General features: G+C 50.7%; 7 protein-coding genes across 7 annotated transcripts; 6 read left to right on the top strand and 1 right to left on the bottom strand.

The window, feature by feature from the left end:
• Positions 1 to 705: 705 nt before the first annotated feature.
• Positions 706 to 2242, top strand: ASPSYDRAFT_93155 (Zn(II)2Cys6 transcription factor; the record flags this gene model as incomplete). Its single annotated transcript, XM_040852790.1, has 4 exons — positions 706 to 756; positions 810 to 1355; positions 1406 to 1543; positions 1592 to 2242. 4 exons carry the CDS (start codon positions 706 to 708, stop codon positions 2240 to 2242), a joined length of 1386 nt encoding a protein of 461 aa, XP_040698941.1.
• Positions 2243 to 2284: 42 nt separating this feature from the next.
• Positions 2285 to 3594, bottom strand: ASPSYDRAFT_448373 (uncharacterized protein). The gene is made up of 3 exons (XM_040846915.1): positions 3042 to 3594; positions 2853 to 2985; positions 2285 to 2799 (listed from the first exon to the last, which is right to left on the bottom strand). The coding sequence occupies exons 1-3, from the start codon at positions 3310 to 3312 to the stop codon at positions 2328 to 2330; spliced, it is 876 nt and encodes a 291-aa protein (XP_040698940.1). The 5' UTR covers positions 3313 to 3594; the 3' UTR covers positions 2285 to 2327.
• Positions 3595 to 4384: 790 nt separating this feature from the next.
• On the top strand, positions 4385 to 8084 carry ASPSYDRAFT_93154 (uncharacterized protein; the record flags this gene model as incomplete). Its single annotated transcript, XM_040852789.1, has 6 exons — positions 4385 to 4975; positions 5045 to 5894; positions 5952 to 7314; positions 7362 to 7527; positions 7577 to 7803; positions 7853 to 8084. 6 exons carry the CDS (start codon positions 4385 to 4387, stop codon positions 8082 to 8084), a joined length of 3429 nt encoding a protein of 1142 aa, XP_040698939.1.
• A 369-nt stretch (positions 8085 to 8453) lies between these two features.
• ASPSYDRAFT_447890 (uncharacterized protein) lies at positions 8454 to 9256 on the top strand. Its single transcript, XM_040846907.1, has 2 exons — positions 8454 to 8717; positions 8803 to 9256. Exons 1-2 carry the CDS (start codon positions 8564 to 8566, stop codon positions 9132 to 9134), a joined length of 486 nt encoding a protein of 161 aa, XP_040698938.1. The 5' UTR covers positions 8454 to 8563; the 3' UTR covers positions 9135 to 9256.
• Positions 9257 to 9378: 122 nt separating this feature from the next.
• Positions 9379 to 10996, top strand: ASPSYDRAFT_158768 (sugar transporter family protein; the record flags this gene model as incomplete). The annotated part of the gene is made up of 3 exons (XM_040842756.1): positions 9379 to 9585; positions 9643 to 10317; positions 10376 to 10996. The coding sequence occupies 3 exons, from the start codon at positions 9379 to 9381 to the stop codon at positions 10994 to 10996; spliced, it is 1503 nt and encodes a 500-aa protein (XP_040698937.1).
• A 496-nt stretch (positions 10997 to 11492) lies between these two features.
• ASPSYDRAFT_49295 (uncharacterized protein) lies at positions 11493 to 12412 on the top strand. Its single transcript, XM_040847805.1, has 2 exons — positions 11493 to 12009; positions 12064 to 12412. Exons 1-2 carry the CDS (start codon positions 11567 to 11569, stop codon positions 12068 to 12070), a joined length of 450 nt encoding a protein of 149 aa, XP_040698936.1. The 5' UTR covers positions 11493 to 11566; the 3' UTR covers positions 12071 to 12412.
• Positions 12413 to 12806: 394 nt separating this feature from the next.
• On the top strand, positions 12807 to 15387 carry rscE (putative RSC complex subunit (RSC8); the record flags this gene model as incomplete). The annotated part of the gene is made up of 3 exons (XM_040840076.1): positions 12807 to 12904; positions 12986 to 13541; positions 13600 to 15387. The coding sequence occupies 3 exons, from the start codon at positions 12807 to 12809 to the stop codon at positions 15037 to 15039; spliced, it is 2094 nt and encodes a 697-aa protein (XP_040698935.1). The 3' UTR covers positions 15040 to 15387.
• Positions 15388 to 17081: the final 1694 nt, after the last annotated feature.

Here is a 17081-nt window from a genome sequence, read left to right as displayed (position 1 = left end):
CCGCTAGCAGAAAGCACAGGGTCTCTTATCCATTCACAAGACATCGTCCAGGTGGCTGAGCTAGGAGATGTTCAGCTCTCATCTTCATGATTTGCACGGGAGTTTACGTCGTTAAGATCATGGATGGTTGCTGAGGCTGGTGACACTCCAGCTGGTGAGGGGTAATTTCAGGGTCCTTGTCAGGCCTCAGTTTCCTCCTCCATCTGGGCACCGGCCGTTCTTAGCCGCCAAACACTTACTACTGGAATATTTCAGTTAATGTCTGCGCCATGCATATTTACAGATAGCCTTGGACCCTGGCAACTTGCAGAAGATAAGCTCGTGCCGAGAAGTTGCTTCGTGCAGGATTGCTCCTTGGGGTAGTGGGTACGCAGTTGAGGCTACATGACCAGTCATCTTTTGATTCTTCAGACCCCTGCGTTGGAGATCATCATCTTGCTCCAGGCAAAAGGCTGCGCGAAACAAACAGTTTCTCTGACCTTTGACTGACTGCTCAGTGCTCACCTGTCCTGGTCCTAACAGCATACTGCACCGCCACTGTCCCTTGTGGCTCTTCGACAGTGTGCCTGAGGCCGGGGTTTGCTGACTCAGAATCAGCAGTAACAACTGACCAACTCACTCGTATTCAAGACTCTGGCTCAGAATCTTCTATTTAATCGCATCATGCATTATCAATCTCGAGTTAATGAATATACTATCTAGGATATGGTCCAGCGGAGTACGGGCTGTTCGCTTTGCGTAAAGCGCCGGGTCAAGGTTAGTAGCTACCGGTATTACCCCGAGTTGCTCTCCATCGCTCACAGTAACAGTGCGATGAGAGACATCCTGGGTGCCTAAGATGCGAGACATACGGAACATCCTGTCCAGGATATAGCCGGAACTTCAAATTTGTCACAGCAAAGCCGTATCGTTCCCGACGTCAACCTAAAGTGTCTAGCTCTGAAGACGAACAGAGTCGCGCGCAGAGTATCCCTGTGATAGACTACGAAAATGTTGCTCTCGAGAAAATCGTCACATCACGACCGCTGGGGGCGGCTACCCTCAATGTCATTCAATGCCTCGGCAGGCTTACCGACGAAATCTCCCAGCCCTTTCCATCAAACTCGGGTTATGTGATCTCCCGGTGGTTCCTGCTTCTACCGGGTTCTTATGGGCAAAATAAGACACTAGACTTTGCCATGAAAGCATTTACTGCCCACCACGTTGGCAGCATGACTGTGAACAAACAAGCTGTGCGCTATGCCAGGTCTGCCTATCTGGAATCGTTAAGCAGGCTTCGGAAATCTCTAAATGATCCGTCTGAGGCCCTTTCCTCCGAGGTTAATTGCTGTGTGCTACTTTTGTGTATGTATGAGGTGAGTCATTAGCGTCCTATTAAAATAAGCGGTATCTAATAAACATTTAGCTCTTTGCAGATACGCACCGCGGTGATGTTTGGATGAGCCACGCAAAGGGCCTCACTCAATTGACAAAGGCTAGGGGGTTGTCACAGTACAGGACCGAGTTTGATGGCATACTGCTCAAGGCCTCTCGTGGCTTAATTGTGGGTGTTATTCAAATCTAATATTGGGCAATTATACTAATGTATCAGGTTATGCACTCTCTCTTCGGCGGAGAAGAATGCTTGCTGGCTTCTGATGATTGGCTTCGCGTGATGCGGGGACAAAATAACAGCGATCTGTCAGTCGATTTCGATGACCTCGTGGAGGAATTCTTTGCACACTTCATCCTTTGCCCGGGCCTCGTCCACAAATTATACGAGCTTAAGGACGCAGACTTCACTGACCCTGCAACATTAGTAGCGGTGTCAAACTTGCAAAAGAAAGCTCTCGACCTACAGGAAAAGCTCATCCTATGGCACGATAGGTTTACATATACGACTCCTGTTCCCCGTGACGTTTTATCGTCCACAGCAGACGCCATGTACCCAACCGCCCTTTGGTATTCCGACATCAATAGCGCCACAATATACTGCGGCTACTACTCTTATATGGTCCTCATCCATGAGATACTGAGGACCTCTGGGTATTCCGGCGACCATGGAGCTATGGCTGCTTATTTCCGCGATCAGATTTGCAAATCAGTCCAATATACAGCACAGGGGCTTCTGGGTCCTTATCGAATGGGGTTTCCTTTGAGAGTAGCCTGGGAAGTCGCTGATCCAGCCGTCAAAGAGTGGATTGCAGGCTACACGAAAAAATTTTCCGAGTTTTATGCCGTTCTTCGAGCAGAAAACTTTTAGTCCCGCAAATTGGTTTTCGGGTTTCTGGAACACCAAGAATTGATTCCCATCACTAGCTACTCCCTCACCTCGTCGCGGACTATCTTTAACACAAGGGTGTCTCAGGAAGTGGGGACCACAGGGGTTCTGTAACCATGCGAGCAGCTATCAACAAAATGGAGACAATAACTTCCATCAGCAGTCCCATCCCAATCATGACGTTGATATCGCCGGTAATAGCATCAAACCTAGGTGACCCATGCTCCGATAATAGGAAATAGACTATCCTCAGCGTCAAAAAAGGAAGAGACACCAAAACCAAGAGTACAGCCCTATATCCGGTCGCGGGAAGGAGCCTGCGCAATCTCGCTGCCATTCCAAGCACGATACACCATACGAGCAGGAATGTTAGCACGAAGGCAACTGTTCCCACAATTTCACAAGCACTAATATCAATCAAATCTCCAACCAAAACTAACACGATGGAGATTATGACGGGAAAGCGAAAGAAATGGAGTGTGAACCGTAAATGGCCTGGGTGTCGAGAGTTCCCGGGCCCTGTCCGGCCTGCCTGTCCGCTATAACCGATCAGTATCGCTTGATATTTGTCCTCTAATACACGGCCACCTACCTTCGAAGGAGAACGAGGCTGATTTCGAAAAGAAGAGGCGAGAGCCCGATCCCCTGCAAGACAGTCTCGGCAATCAGCATTGGCTTGCTGGGCTTCTGGTTTGAAATCATCATGACTGAAGCGGCAATTCGAACTATGAATTTTTCAGTAACAGTCTTTCATATTCAGTATACTAGAAGGCGTTCATACGCTGGGCCAGAATCCCTATCATTCCCCACCAGGAGTATAAAAAGCATCGAGCGTTGCCTCGACGTTTTGTGTGATGCCAGTACCGGCGCTCCTGGATGAATCTCGAGACAAATTGAACAATGTGGATGGCTGAGAAAATAACGAGCTGTGCGATAGCGAAGCTTCGCTTCTGGTCAGAGATAGTAATCTGGGACATGTCTTGAGGCAGATTTGCAACGGTGGATGGGTTTGTCCGTCTTGAGTAGCAAGTATTTAGACGAAGACGGTTCATATATGATGGTCCAAGCTGTAGCCAGGTTCAGCAACATATTTATACCCATCTCACGTCGTATTCTGTGGGCGCTACCAAAATTCTATCGTAGGTATACTTTACTGTATAAGGCCCCACCTCGTGGTTGATGACCATTCTTGGTTTAGCGTCACGCTTGTACGGCTGCAGAATCGCTCGATTTGGTCAATAATCTCGAGCTGGAGACCAGACTAAAAAGAATTGCAGCTGCAAATACATCTAGGTAACTTACAGCTAAGGCTGACTGCTATGCGGTGCACATGGTCTGTGTTGGAGATCGATTAAATCCTTCTACCCTGGATCTGCAGATATATATAGCTACCGATCTTGTTTCAGACAGAAGGATCTCAGTGACTCAGATCTGTGCCATTTCAATTTGATGCTAGAAGATCCTAACGACCACAAGGTAGTCCGAACAGTCATAATTACAAACTGGGCAGATAATAGGCCAGCAGTGTATATCCCTGTACTCTGTAGATAGCTACTCCGAAGATAGCGCCAAGCACGGTGCGGAGTGGTTCGTCCAACTTTGGCCAAAGACGTTGGATGATTATTGCTCAAGATTTTGGCCGAATTACGACGACTTCAACGCGGACGCCGACCGGCCTCACCTGCTCCTCCGTGCTTCATCTCGACATTTTCCCCCTCCACGACGCTCCTTGCGCTGCTGCGATACCAATTCCCCTCCTTTATCCTCGCTTGCGCCGTCCATCCCGTCGTGCGATCGTCGCTTGTCTTCGGTCGGCCCGCCGCTCGTTACCACGTTTGGAAGAAGCCTAGGGGCTTCCGTGATTTTTTCCATCATCAAAAACAGCCCTGGGGGACAATACCGCAGTCTGGGTTTGGCCTGCTATCTCGGCATCATCCAATCGTCCTGTGAGGTCGGCCTGGCCGTTACGAGTCACCCCCAGATCCAGTGCGCAAGCGCATTCCTGTCCTGCGCCCCTGATCCCCTTGCCGCTTTCGTCAGGAACACCAACCACCACGGAATCGGCCTCCAGTCTCCCCGATCGGCCCCCTGCGTGCTGGATGAGTACAGTTTCTGTCTCTTCCAATGCACAGACGCTCGTCTGGCTCGCCTTCCGTGGACGACGCCGAAGACCCCTTGGTTTCCCGCACCAGTGAACCCAACCATGGCCCTGGCCCTGACCTTCCAGAGAAGCCGCGCCCTGAGGTAGCTAGAACCGGGACCAGTATCGACCTCCGTCGAGACGCCAACGGCCATTCTACCCCCCGTTCGAGAAATTCAAGCACGTGGAGGACCCTATCTTCTTCATCCACCGCGACGTGGACAACCCACGACCCTCGATACTCGCCAGCGATGCCCCTACCGCCGCAGCGCCTTTCTATCGAGGCGTCGCCCGACTCACCCCATCGATCACGCCTTTCTCGTCTTCGCAGCCCTTGGACATGCTCTATCTTGACAGCGCTTACTACGATCCTCGCTTGCTTCTTCCTCTTCTCGATATTCCGTTCATTCTCTGCGCTTCAGACTGGTAGCGATGGCTGTGGGGTACCGGTGATGAGTCCGACCTTTCTCCGCATGGTGGGATTTGACACCGAGCACACGCGGTTTGCCAGTAAATATAACCTCTTTCTGTATAGGGAGGAAGGCGTGGATCCATACAACCAGGAGAATTTGGGAGTAAGCTCGCCACCCTCATACGTTTTGCGGCCCTCATGACTTAGTGACTGACTTTGATTGTCCTCTCAGTTGAAAGGCGCACCCGTTTTGTTCTTACCCGGAAACGCAGGAAGCTACCGCCAAGTCCGATCGCTAGCCGCCGAAGCCTCGAGACACTATGCCCAAGTGATCCAGCACGACCAGGAACGATTGAAGACCGGAACGCGGAGTTTGGACTTCTTCATGATCGACTTCAATGAGGATATGGCGGCATTTCATGGACAGACGCTGCTTGATCAGGCGGAATACGTGAATGAAGCCGTGTCTTATATACTGTCGCTATACCATGATCCTCGGCGAACACGACGAGATTCGGACCTCCCGGACCCCAGCTCCGTAATACTGATTGGACACTCGATGGGAGGGATTGTCGCGCGCACGTCGTTGACAATGGCAAACTACCAGGAGAATTCGGTAAACACGATCATCACCATGTCGGCACCCCACGCCAAGGCGCCGGTCTCGTTCGATTCGGACATTGTCCATACCTACAAGCAGATAAACGATTACTGGCGCGAGGCGTACTCGCAAACTTGGGCCAACAACAACCCTTTGTGGCACGTAACACTGATTTCCATTGCCGGTGGCTCTCGGGATACCGTTGTGCCCTCGGACTATGCCAGTATTTCGTCACTGGTTCCGGAAACCCACGGCTTCACTGTATTCTCATCAACAATCCCTAATGTATGGATCGGCGTGGACCATCTTTCCATTACATGGTGTGATCAGTTCCGGAAGGCCATTATAAAGTCACTGTTCGAGGTTGTGGATGTTCGGCGAGCCAGCCAGACTAAGCCCAGAGCGGAGCGGATGCGAATTTTTAAGAAATGGTACCTGACTGGATTAGAGCAGGTATCAGAGAGGATGCTCGCACGAAATGGTAATGATTTTTGACATGGTCTTGGTAACATTTGAATAATTGCTAACTAACTTACAGAGCCGAGCACGCTGTTAACATTGGAGGACCACACGAACACAATTCTAGCCCAAGGCCAGCGACTAGTGCTTCGCGAACTTGGCCATCACACGGGCCCTAACGTGCACATGCTGCCTGTACCCCCGCAAGGGGTGTCTGGCAAGAAATTCACTCTACTCACTGATCAGCGCTTGGACAGACCAGGGGAACAGGGCAGTTTGGAGGTTCTATTTTGCAGCGTGTTTCCTCTACACAATGGGAAGGTGTCGACCGTGTTTGCAATGAATATGGATCTGTCAGACAGCAGCGGCTCAACGCGTCTTGCATGCAAGAACGCCGCAGTCGACGAAATCCACCTTCCTGCGTCAACCCGCACCTCCAAGAATGCCTATGATCGCGTCAGGCCGTTCTCTTACTTGCAATATGACCTGGAAGACCTTTCGGAGCATCAGTTTGTGGCAGTCGTCGATAAGGCCCGTGCACCCACGAAAGGTTGGGTCATTGCTGAGTTCTCAGATAGCTCTGATGCCTTGATCAAAGCCCGGATAGGCCTAGGTGGACTTCTGAGCGCAGGATTGAAAGTTCGCTTACCGGCCAACAGACCGATGCTCACTGAAGTGAAGATTCCTGCTCTGTACTCGAGCTTGTTGGACTATAAACTCCATGTTGTCCGCCACCGCGATACGGACGACTCGCAAGAACTCTTTTCTCCCCTTCTGCGCCAGTCCATCCCGGATCCGCATGAATCGAAGTTTTTCGTCAACGTTGACCAGGTTAACGTGAACTTGCACGGGCTCGCGCCGTACATGCCCCCTCCCCTCCGGCAAACAAGTCAAAATGGGGTTTCGTTTCAGCTATGGACAGACCCAACATCCGATTCTACGGTTGACATTACTTTGACGGTTGACGTCCTGAGCAGCTTGGGCGAGCTGGTGATGCGGTACAGGACGGTATTTGCCGCATTTCCTTTACTTGTGGTTGCGCTCGCATTACGCAAACAGTTCCAAGTGTACGACGAGAGTGGCTTCTTCATCACCTTTGCCGAGGGTTTAGACAGTGCCTTGCGTTCGTCCATGCCGGTTTTGTTACTGGCCATGTCTTTACTTGCATCTTCTCTCGCCAGTTCTACCGCGCTTCCGACTGGAGACGACCCTTTCCATTGGGCAACAAATGCAACTGAGACGCCTATCGACTTCATGAAGAACGATCTTCTCCTTGGGTCCCAGGATGCATTCTTCTGGTTTTTAGTGCCACTATTTGGCCTTATCTCCGTTGGAGTTTGTGTTATGCTCAACTATGTTTCTCTCATCCTCCTCCAAATATTCTCCTTCGTATATGGCATTTGGAATAGCAAGTATGGCTATATCAGACGTGATGACAAGGGGTGAGTTTCATAATCTCGCCGGTTCTGAAACATCGCTAATTTTCTAGATGTCTCCCCGTCTTTCCCGCGCCGAGTCCTCGGCGACGGTTGATTAAGATGGGTGTTCTATTGGTTCTCGTATCCACAGCGATACCGTACCAGTTCGCCTATCTGGTGGCTTGCATCGTGCAACTGGCAACCTGTGTGCGTGCTCAGTGGCATGCCAAGGAAACCGTGAGTTGTTCACACACATTCTCTCATGGATTGTACTAATAATAAGCAGCGATCGACGGCCCATTATAACTTCGCCAACTACGCACACTCAATATTCATTTTAATGCTTTGGGTTCTTCCAATTAATATACTTGTTCTTCTTGTTTGGGCGCATAACCTGGTTGTACACTGGTTTATGCCGTTTTCGTCGCATCACAATGTGTTGTCCATAATGCCCTTTATTATTCTCGTGGAGACCATGACTACTGGTTCAATGGTCCCCAGGGTCAGCGCACGGTATGTCTCTAAAGCGTTTCTGGTAGACACGCCGACTGACTTGACGCAGCTTAAAACACATCACCTCCATTCTTTTTTTCAGCATTGCGGTTTACTCAGCGGTATACGGAGTCTCCTACGCCTACCTATTACATCATCTAGTCAACGTGCTTGCTGCCTGGCTCGTCAGCATCTACATCTTCCGCAGCGGTTTCTCCCTCGGGCGATTCTGGAAGATGGTGGAAGGAGACGAGGCATCCTACACGTCTGAACCTGGAAGCTACACGAAAAAGAAGCCATGACTATGATGCCGCTTACATCTCTTCTCCAAAGCATTTGCAGCTTTCCAGCACCTTCATGGAGTTATCGGGAGCGTGTTTTTTTTTCTGCCATTGCATTGCACTGTCTTTTTGTTGCGCCGCTGTACATTTGTGACTGATGTTCACCACGCGAAAGTGCATAGAGTTTCCCCCCTGACGCAGAGGGTAATAGGGTTGTATATAATGTTGGATCTGGATATAGATGGCTGTACCAATGCTAGAGAGCATGCATGAATACATAAGATAATGATGCAGGTTGAGTTTGCGCCTGACTCGCACTTCCTGAGAAATAACGGGACGATGTAACCCTCATCTGGACTAGGCCGGAACAGGTAAGCCCCAGCGTCCGGGACCCCGAGATCGGTAGCTGGAAATCGCGGGCAGCTGTCACGGCTCGCGAGTTCGGGATTTGCATTTCCTCATCAGCAGAGTCAACAGGAATCCTGCGAAGTCCACCTTGTATGGCGTCCGTTTCAACACATCCAGATATTGTTTCACTGTTCTGGGGGATCATCTCTGGTCGACCCGGTGGGCGAAGCTTTGCGTGGTTCTTGGCTCGGGAGCCAAGAGGGAACAAGGCGTCTGGGCATACAGCCAACAATTTGGGGAACCATGGTCAGTTACTCCGATATAGCATCGAGTAAAGATAGTGATATATTATTACCCGCCTATATTACTCCTATTAACCTCTCGCCAGCAGTCTATTGCAGGATAGGCTATGATGTGGGTGGGCTGGGGACAATCACTTCTCCACCCCCAGCTGACGGTGGACGGTGCGCGTGGGGAGAGTGCGGAGTCTGGAGAGAAACACACCCGAGACACACAGGCGCCTGGAGACTGGAGAGAAATAATAACGGCTCGGAACTCGTCGACATACAACATAGACTTTACTCTCCCACGGGACATCACCCCCTGCATCGATCTGAGTCGCTGGCTCAACCACCCCCGACGGGGCCCTGTTCCACTGTCTGGCCACCATGGTCAGACCTGGCTTTTTTTCTGGTAGAAACTCTAGGTGTAGGAATCTCATAATTTATTAAAGCGCCAAACTCCCAGCAGCATGCTCTCTTCTGGCAATCGATCGACAACCTACTCCGTAGTCCGCCAGAGTGCCACTCACGTCCTGCTGGCTTGTCAGTTTCCTCCGCGGGGCTGCATTTCGTGCTTATTGTGCCGTCTCCTATAAAACTCTGCCACTCTCGCTCCTCAAGGATTTTGTTTCCCAGAGCCACCCCGCACTGCTTCTTTTCCTCACGCTCCCCTACAGTTGACTGCAATGGTCGAGTCGCAAGACAAGGCCCTCGCGGGCCATCTTGAAGCGCCTACTTCTCAGCAGCCGAGCGCCAGGTCTTTTGGCCTGGTCGGAACTTGCGTCCAATACCTGAAGGACCGAGTGCCGACCCTGAAGCCGCCGATGCGCAAGGCCCCGAATCCGTTCAAAGCTTTGTTACTTTTGAACCGACAGCAGTGGCTTTTCTTCTCGGTATGTTTCGATCAACTCTTGTATTATTATGACCCCGGTACTAACGAGTTATACTAGGTCGCGTTCTTGGGATGGACCCTTGACGCACTGGACTTCTTCACCGTCTCCCTGACTACGTCGCAGCTCGCAGCAGAATTCGACAAAGAGATCAGCGACATCACCTGGGGTATAACCCTAGTTCTTATGCTCCGCAGTGTCGGCGCGATCACCTTCGGAATCGCCTCTGACCGCTGGGGTCGCAAGTGGCCCTTCGTCGTGAACAACCTGCTCTTCATTGCGCTCGAGATCGGGACCGGTTTCACAAAAACCTACCAGCAGTTTCTTGCTGTCCGCGCACTCTTTGGTATCGCCATGGGTGGTCTATACGGGAATGCTGCTGCGACGGCCCTCGAAGATTGCCCTAGGGAGGCGCGCGGTATAATTTCAGGGCTGCTTCAGCAGGGTTATGCCTTTGGATACCTTCTGGCGACTGCATTTGCGCGCGCGCTGGTTGACACCACCTCCCATGGCTGGAGACCATTCTACTGGTTTGCTGGGTGTCTGCCTGTATTGGCCATCGCATTCCGTCTCTGCCTCCCCGAGACGAATGCCTATCGCGAGCGCCAGTCGCTTCGAGCTGAACTGCCTGGAAATGTAACCTCTACTTTCATTTCTGAGGGCAAGGTCGCTCTGAAGAAACACTGGTTGCTTCTTGTTTACATGGTTCTTCTCATGGCTGGTTTCAACTTCATGGTGCGTAATCTAGCCTAACCTAACTTCTATGAAGCAAGTACTTACAAGACCAAAACAGTCCCACGGATCCCAAGATCTCTATCCAACCCTAATCGAGCGCCAATTTGGTTTCTCCCGCGACGCTGTCACAGTAACCCAAGTCGTCGCGAATCTCGGCGCCCTAACCGGTGGCACAATCTGCGGCTGGGCCTCCCAAATCTTCGGCCGCCGCTTCTCAATCATCATAATCAGTATCGTCGGCGGCGCCATCCTCTACCCCTACACGTTCATCACAAACCACCGCATCATGGCGCCCGCCTACTTCGAGCAATTCTGCGTCCAGGGCGCCTGGGGTGTCATCCCAATCCACCTGATGGAGCTCTCACCGGGTTCAATCCGCACATTCACCGTCGGAACGGCGTATCAGCTTGGTAACCTCGTTAGTTCGGCGAGTTCGACTATCCAGTCGACCATCGGTGAGCGGTTCCCGCTCCCATCGACGGAAGAGGGCGAGGAGAGGTTTGATTACGGTAAGGTAATTTGTATCTTCATGGGTTGCGTCTTCGCGTACACGATCATTATTACGTTCCTGGGGCCGGAGAACCTCGGGAGGGATTTCGATATCGAGCATGATGAGGATGTCGGCGAGGTTATTGCTGATAGGGATGTTGAGAAGGCTGCTGCTTCTGGTAGGGAGTGATTTCCTTTGGATTTTGGCTGCTATTATTTATGCTGCGTAACGATGTGTATGGATTTGGTTGATGGGCCTTCTTTAGTGGTATTGGATGGGAAATACTTATGATTTGGTATTAGAATGAGATAACCATTGGTTTACGTTGAAATTAACGTGTGTTGGACGCGGTAGACAGTGGTAATGATGGCATATAGTAAAGTAGTATTGATTCGATCCTCGGGGTGTCTTGATAACCCTAATGGTTGTCTGTATACATCAAGCAGCATTTACAACTGACGAACGCTGGTCAGATTGGTTTCTCGAAATTAATTTCATGAGCTAACCCCGATAGCTGAATTAGGGTACCTCGATAATTTAAACAGCGCTCTCTTGTTATGAAGCAAAATATATCGCGTAGCGTTTAGATTGTAAACCCATGTCGCTTGGTAGGGCAAAAATAGAATGACGTCACATTCATCCCTTTCCCTTCAAATGAACTCGATACCACAACCTAATCGTCTACTACAATTCTTATTCTCAGTGCAGAGATAAAAATACACAAATAAGCCGTGAACTGCAAAGTACTGCTGTACGGAGATGGTTCAAAAAGGCCCGAAAGAGCGTGACAACTGCGACGGCGATGCCAACGGCGATGTCAAAGATTCAATCCCAGAGACCCCCGAGGAGGTCCAACGCCGCATGGCGGGGCTCTCAATATCACAAGAAACCCACAATACGAATGATTCCACATCATCAGGCCCGGGCCACTCAAATAAGCACCAGGAACATGAATCTGAACCTGAACAGGACCAACGACAAGCACGCGTTGATGACGAGTTAGGTACCGAAGACGAAAGCTCAAGAACCTTTAGGATAAACACACTCAGGGGGGATGCTGATGAGCCAGACGATGATGAAGAACAGGAAGAGAGCAGGAACATCGAGCCTGATGAATTGAAGAATATCCTGTTTAGTTTTGAAACGCCGCGTGAGGTTGACCTGCGTGTCAAGATTTCGGGAGACTTGAATGTTACTATATTGTATGTTTCCTGATAAAAAGTTCTTCTATGGGCCTGAGACTAACTAGAAAACAGGGCGTGAATGTCCCGCGAGGAGATTTGATGCTCTGAGCTGGATCAGAGACGTATTCGGACATTAGCTCTGCTGAATGCACCGACATAATGCTAGGAAATGAGCCACCCTCGTTGGCTCGGCGTGGAAAAGGAAACAACAACTCCAAAATCAATGGACGCCACCAAACTAGACGGGTATTCCACCCATTCAAGCGAGGCTGGATAGAATCCTATCCTCGGTGGCTTGGGGTGAGAAGGTCATGGTTGCGGCTTAAGAAGCAGGGAGATGCGCAGCAAAAGTGCCCTTCCCGTATCCTGGGTAACATTAAAATAATTTACTATACGCGCGGCGATTCTAATTGCAGATGCCTATTAACTATTTTCAATGTACAAGCTCATCGGCGTGTACTGAACCTCTGGCTATATTAATGCCCCAGGCATTTATAGATCAAAAGAGGTTAGCGTACTACTAACTTATGTAAGCACCAAATCAGGTTAGAATTCTTGGCGCGAAGTCGCGACGAAGCGATCAAAGTCTCAACGCCATCAGATCCAAGTAGATCTCGCTCCAGCCATCCCCAAGCGAGTCGATACCCGCTTGTTCTTATCTTCGATTTCTCCGCCCTTTATCGCATTCGACGTATCTACCCAGTGCTGCATGCGATTCGGTTTCCCGCACCCGTCGACTTTTTGAGGATAGCGAAGACCCTTGCTCGCATCGTGCTCGCGACGTGAACCCATCTCGATTACATCAATCGCTCACCATGGATGAGAACACTGCCATTTCGGGCGGCGTTGCTGACGACGTCCAAGTGACCTCTGGTCAGGATGCTCCGGGTGATGTTGTCAATGCCTCTGGTGAGTATCTTCACACCTCCGTCCCCTGAGAAAAAGCAATGCTGTTGCGCATGCTCCGCCCCTCGCAGTCATGGACAATGACGAGATTGCGATCGCGTCGAACATTTTCTGAGACACGTACAGAGAATACCCCGGGGACTGATAATCCGCTAGATGCCCCCGCGTCGCCTAAGCCTGGGAACACCGGAGAGGAAGACGAGGAGATGGGTGGCACAGAGAACGAGGCGAAGAAGGAAAGCGAGGGTGCCGAGGAACTGGCGGACGTTGCTGCACAGTCGGGCGCTGAAGGTGGTTCTGAGGAGCAGTCTGCGCAGGGCAAGTCATCGCTCGAAGCTTCAGCACGCTCTCACCTTGTCTCCCAAACACACGCCATTATCCTCCCAAGTTATTCGACGTGGTTCGATATGCACACTATCCATCCGATTGAGAAGAAGGCTTTGGCAGAGTTCTTCAACGGAAGGAACCGCAGCAAGACGCCCGCTGTCTATAAGGATTATAGAGATTTCATGATCAACACCTACCGACTGAACCCAATCGAGTACCTTACTGTCACAGCTTGCCGCCGTAACCTTGCTGGGGACGTGTGCGCTATCATGCGTGTCCATTCTTTCCTCGAACAGTGGGGCTTGATTAACTACCAGGTGAGCTTCGATTCGCTTGTGTGGCTGGTGATGATGGTTTCTGATGTTTTATCTGCAGGTGGATCCCCAAACGCGACCTTCGAACATTGGACCCCCTTTTACCGGCCATTTCAGAGTTGTCGCCGACACGCCGCGAGGACTCCAGCCGTTCCAGCCCGGCCCGAACCACTTCGTAAAGCCTGGCAAGCCTCTGCCAGCCACAGAGCGCGCCGCTTCCGCAACTCCCGCAGCCAAGGCTGATTTGAATCTCGAGATCCGTCGCAATATCTACGATGACAAGGGCAAGGAGGTGACACCAGCCGGTGAGGATAAGGAAAAGCAGGCCAACGGCGAAGCGGGTGCCAATGGTACCGGAGATGCTTCGAAGGCTTTGGAAGCTGCGTCGCAAGAACCTCGGAAGAAGTTCCAATGCTTCTCCTGTGGTATTGACTGCACACGCCTTCGTTTCCACTATGCGAAGTCGACTCCTGCCACTGGTGGATCCAATGCTTCAGACTCCAAGTACGACCTTTGCCCCAACTGCTTTTTACAGGGTAGGATGCCGTCCACCCACAACGCTTCAGACTTCGTCAAGCTTGAAGACGCCTCATACTCGCGGGTTCCTGATCGGGATGCTCCTTGGTCCGACTCTGAGCTCGTGCTCCTTTTGGAGGGTCTCGAAAACTTCGATGACAACTGGGAGCAAATTGCGTCTCACGTCGGCACAAGAACAAGAGAAGAGTGTGTAATGAAGTTCCTTCAGCTTGAGATTGAGGACCAGTATCTCGAGGAAGGCCCTGAAGTTCGGGCCGGTCCCGGACGTGAGCCCATCAGCCACGTTGAGAACCCGGTTTTGTCTGTGGTGGCTTTTCTAGCTCAAATGGCTGAGCCATCAGTAGCTGCCGCAGCCGCTGGTCGATCTGTAGATGAGATCCGAAAGGAGCTCAAGAAGCAGCTCGACAAGGCCCCCACTGCAGAAAAGTCCCAAGACAAGGGCAAGGAGAAGGAGGGTGCCGCTGTGAAGAGCGAGGATTCCATGGACGTGGACACTGCTCGGGAGGAGCAATCGACAGAAACATCCGAGAAGCAACCCAAGGCTTCACTTTCCACCGTTGCCCTTGGCGCTGCTGCGGCGCGCGCGGGAGCTCTTGCATCCCACGAAGAACGCGAAATGACCCGCCTTGTATCCGCCGCGGTTAACGTCAGCCTGCAAAAGTTCGAAATCAAGCTCCAGCAATTCAACGAGATGGAAGAAATCATTGAGGCGGAGCGTCGAGAACTCGAGCTCGCCCGCCAGCAGCTTTTCCTAGACCGCCTAGCCTTCAAGAAGCGCGTGAAGGAGGTCCAAGATACCCTTCAGAACGTTAACCTGAACGGTGCTAACGGAGGGCCTACCGCGGATGCTGCGACAGCAGGAATCAACAACCGATATAACTTCCAACCTGGTGGTAATGCGACTGGAGCCCCGCAGCCTTTGAGCGCCACAGGAGGCACAGATTTCAAGACTCTGGATCTGTGAATACATCCGTCCTGAGTACTTTTATGGGGTTGTTGATTTTCAGTGGCCGTGGAGCAATGAAATACCTTTCTGGATTCGTAATCCATAATCTATAAGCTTGCTTGTTTTTGTACAACAATTTGGGTAGGTGAGGTGGCACGAGAAGGGGAGGCAGAAAGAAAGTTAAGGTAGTGAACGACTGAAGCTGAATCTTTCTTATTATCCTCCGGGGTCTGGGTCCGGTTGTCGATGCGATTCAATATCATACGAGTGTTAGGAAAAAGGGCGCTTTTATTTTTTTACTCTTGTATTTTGGAGTTTATGTGTTTCTTTTTCTTATGCTATACAATAAAGTCACATGAATTATAGGTTTATGCTATTTTCCTTTCAATTTCGTAGGTGAGGTTCCGCTGCGGAAATACCATACTTGGTTTAGATTATAATGTATTAAGCTCCATCGCTTGGTCCTGATAGATGAGTTCGGCGAATAAAAATTCAGACTTCCTTCAATGCTCCTATACCAATATCGACCGCATCCAAAACTCCGGATGGAAATATAAACTCCACGGTATGCTATTGAGACAAACCAAGATATCACAAAAGTCATAAAATACTGATAAATAAGAGACATTTCAATCCGACTGCGAGTCGGATGGGCTCGGCCGGGTAGATAGGTAAAGGTGCTCATCCTGGTCGTCGCTGTCGTCCTCCGCCTCTGATGAAATACTTCTTTCCTGAGGAATGGGGAGATTATCATCCGAGCCAGAGAAAACGCGCTCTTCTTCATGATCCTTATCCTCAGACCTCTCTTGTTGGATGATTGTTTCGTGGTCTTTTTGGCTATCTGGGTTTGGGTCTTCATCATTTGATTCCGAGTTTACTCCCATCTCCATATCAAAGTCAAGCAGCGGCGGCGGCGCATATGAAACAGGCGTACGTTTGCGAGAGCTTGTCCGAGAGATGAACTTTGACTTGGCCTTTTGGCCATGGTCCGTGGATCCTGGTCGGAACTCAGGGTCGGTGGCCTCGGATTGATATTCTAAATCCGCATTTGCTGCTGCTTCTTCTTCTCCCTGTCGTCCTTCTCCTTTCCGATCTGAGGATTCCCGGTTGATGCCCCATGAATGGACTTTGGAAAGTGGACGAAAATGGGCCGTTAGTCGGCGCCTCTTTTGCCGGTTTTCCAACTCGCTGTCTATCTTTTCGGTCTCATAACCGTACTCTTCCCATTCGCTCCGATATAAGGTTCGGTCGCGCCAGTCGGCTAGCTCTTCTGTTGTTTTACGTTTCCCTGATGGTCTCGTAGGGATTTGATTGCTTGGGAACTCGCTTTCTGGGATTTCCGGGGGTGACTGACCCATCGTGGTCCAGCATATCAGCTCTTCGGCTGAATTGTGTTGCTTATCGAGTGCTTCGGCATGCTCATCTTCAGGATCACTCGACTCTTCATCGACGAACTCCGATGAAAGATCGTTGGCGATATTGTCCAAGTCCTTTCCTGGAATTGAACTCGAGTTTCGTGAGACCCTTCCATAAGGTTCTTGGGGCAACTCCTTCTGAGACAGTAGGGATTCGACTTCATCATGATCCAAAGGAATAGGATTCCAGCCTTTCCTATGGCGTCTATCCTCGACATCAAGACTGCAACGCCGTGCTAACCCCACCCAAAACTCGGAGCTCTCAGTCTTCATCTTGAGCGTGCGGGCCGCTCTTCTGACATCGAACGATCTCACGACTGTCGCTGAAGGACGGCTCGCCTTACCGCTTTTAAGTACTCTCGACGAGGCAAAGAAATGCGTTGCATGGATCAGATGGCGAGTTACAGCGAGGGCAATTTCATAGAACTCGGTTAAAACATCAGCCGTCATCGACGGGGTCTCACCTTTGAAGGCTACATTGACCCAGTTGTCTTCTAACCTCTGGCCACCAAAATTCATAAAAAAGCGTTCTGAAAGCAGAATCCATTTGGTTATTTTGAAAAATGCGGCCGCAGAGTTGACGTTGAGTTTAGGTGTGAACTTTTCATCCGACAACTTATTCACGTCGATTGCGAGGTCTTGATC

This window comes from Aspergillus sydowii, assembly GCF_001890705.1.
Source record: "Aspergillus sydowii CBS 593.65 unplaced genomic scaffold ASPSYscaffold_12, whole genome shotgun sequence".
NCBI classification, from domain to species: domain Eukaryota; kingdom Fungi; phylum Ascomycota; class Eurotiomycetes; order Eurotiales; family Aspergillaceae; genus Aspergillus; species Aspergillus sydowii.
The sequence above is the reverse complement of the archived record's forward strand: the minus strand, read 5'-3'. Positions and strand labels throughout refer to the sequence as shown.